The 1,741-nt window shown below is 41.5% G+C and overlaps 1 protein-coding gene across 1 annotated transcript in view; it reads right to left on the bottom strand.

Annotated features, from left to right (window-relative positions):
• The window catches only part of GATA2 (GATA binding protein 2), a 5,211-nt gene that overhangs the window by 1,329 nt on the left and 2,141 nt on the right, over positions 1–1,741 (bottom strand). The window contains exon 2 of the mRNA XM_009069350.1: positions 601–726. Within this exon, the coding sequence (XP_009067598.1) occupies positions 601–726 (126 nt within the window). The remainder of the gene's footprint in view (positions 1–600; positions 727–1,741) is intronic.

Genomic DNA, 1,741 nt, shown 5'->3' with positions numbered 1-1,741 from the left:
CTCTTTCCCGTAGGCTTACCCTCAGTCCTCATTCATTTCCTAATAGGAGAGATCAAACTAGGAGGCACATGCTGACCCAAATTCAGTCCTAAGACATGAGCAATCTTGTACCAGTAACCTCTGTTACTTACAGTTTAAATAACGTTCCAACAAGTCAAGCAATTCCTGCTTAGGATTAATTTCTTTTTAAAAAAATAGATAATACAACAAAGCCTTAGATATAATTATTTTTTAAAAAGTTAAATTGAAGATAGGCCATCAGGATTAATTTTTACTCAGAGCCCATTCCAAATGGGCCGTGTTTCTGGAGTGAAACGGCACACAAAACACACTTAGTTAAAATCAAGTGTGGTAGCTGTATTTTGCCTGGTTTACCCAAGCGTTAGAAGCCAAGCTAATACATTGTAATGTCACTGAACTTAGCATCACTATGCTGACAAAGAACGGCTGTCACTTCCCAGGGGAACCTTGGGGTGGGGGGGGAAGGAATAAAACAACAACCAAACCCCTGAAACCAATAAAAGCCTAGTGTACACCATGCAGTTAAGACATCAATCCCGGCTAGGCAAGCAGCGACGCATGAGATGAGTAAATACTCACATTGTGCAATTTATAGTAGAGTCCACAGGCATTACAAACTGGGTCCCCGTTTGCATTACGTCGCCATAAGGTCGTGGTGGTTGTCTGACAGTTGGCACAACAAGTCCCTGCTCTCCTGGCCGCTGACTAACCAAAAGAAAAAGAAAATTAAAATGTATCACCAGGAGGACGGAGATCATGAGAAAGGTCAAGTTGGACTCAATATTTAGGTTGGGTAGAACTAGTTACTAAGATTTTACAGAGCATCAGGGCTGGAGGAAAGCTGCTGTCAGTTGGACATTTTATGGCCGTTAGGTTTTTGTTTAAATTTAAATACTTGTCCTATGCAGACTCCAGTTTCAAGCCCCATGGCGCTCCGTGTGCAGGGGAAGCAAGGAGAGAAACAATGAATCTCAAAACTCCACACACAAAAATTTTAGAGGGAGAAAAATCATCTGATTTGTTCACATTTTTCCTTTCCAGGATTCTAGAATGCACCATGAAAATACATTTGCCTTTTTTCTTGTTCTTTTAATGACCGATTTAGTTTGTACCAGTGTTGGGACAAGGTTTAAAGAGAGAATCATCTTAAAGAATGTGATTTTTATCCCTACTCTGGCCCTTTAAAGGTGGACACAAAAGAAAACCAACCGCATTACTTAGCTGGGTGCAGTATTTATCAGAGCCATCACTGAAAATTCAGTTTGCATTTACAAGTGAAAGGGAGAAAACAAAACCGGCTTCAACTTTCTTTAAATATTTAGCAAACCAAATTTCATGCCTTGCAGCAAAGATTCCGCTGACCCGTCTGCTGCCTCTGTCCATACTCAGCTCCTTGGCTGACAAGCCTTCAAAGAACTGTCTTAAAAGAAAATAAAAGCCACCAAAAAAATCCACCACCCTTTCCTAAAACTATTGTTCTGCTGAAACCAAGGTGAGGGGAAAGAAAAATGCCCAAACATTCACGCACCTCCCAAAACAAGAACAGGAAAAGTAGAACAGCAGGCAGCCAGTGATTCCTGGACTGGCCCTTGTCTAGCAGACCCCAAGATAATGCTTTCTTTGTGCATGTATGGTGATGTATAAAGTGGTATGGAGGGACCGACTGCACCCCGCATTTTGGGAAATAACTTTGTGTTAGAAAGCTTCAGCCCTGCCTCTC

Source organism: Acanthisitta chloris, unplaced genomic scaffold, assembly GCF_000695815.1.
Source record: "Acanthisitta chloris isolate BGI_N310 unplaced genomic scaffold, ASM69581v1 scaffold30132, whole genome shotgun sequence".
Lineage (NCBI taxonomy): Eukaryota > Metazoa > Chordata > Aves > Passeriformes > Acanthisittidae > Acanthisitta > Acanthisitta chloris.
The sequence above is the reverse complement of the archived record's forward strand: the minus strand, read 5'-3'. Positions and strand labels throughout refer to the sequence as shown.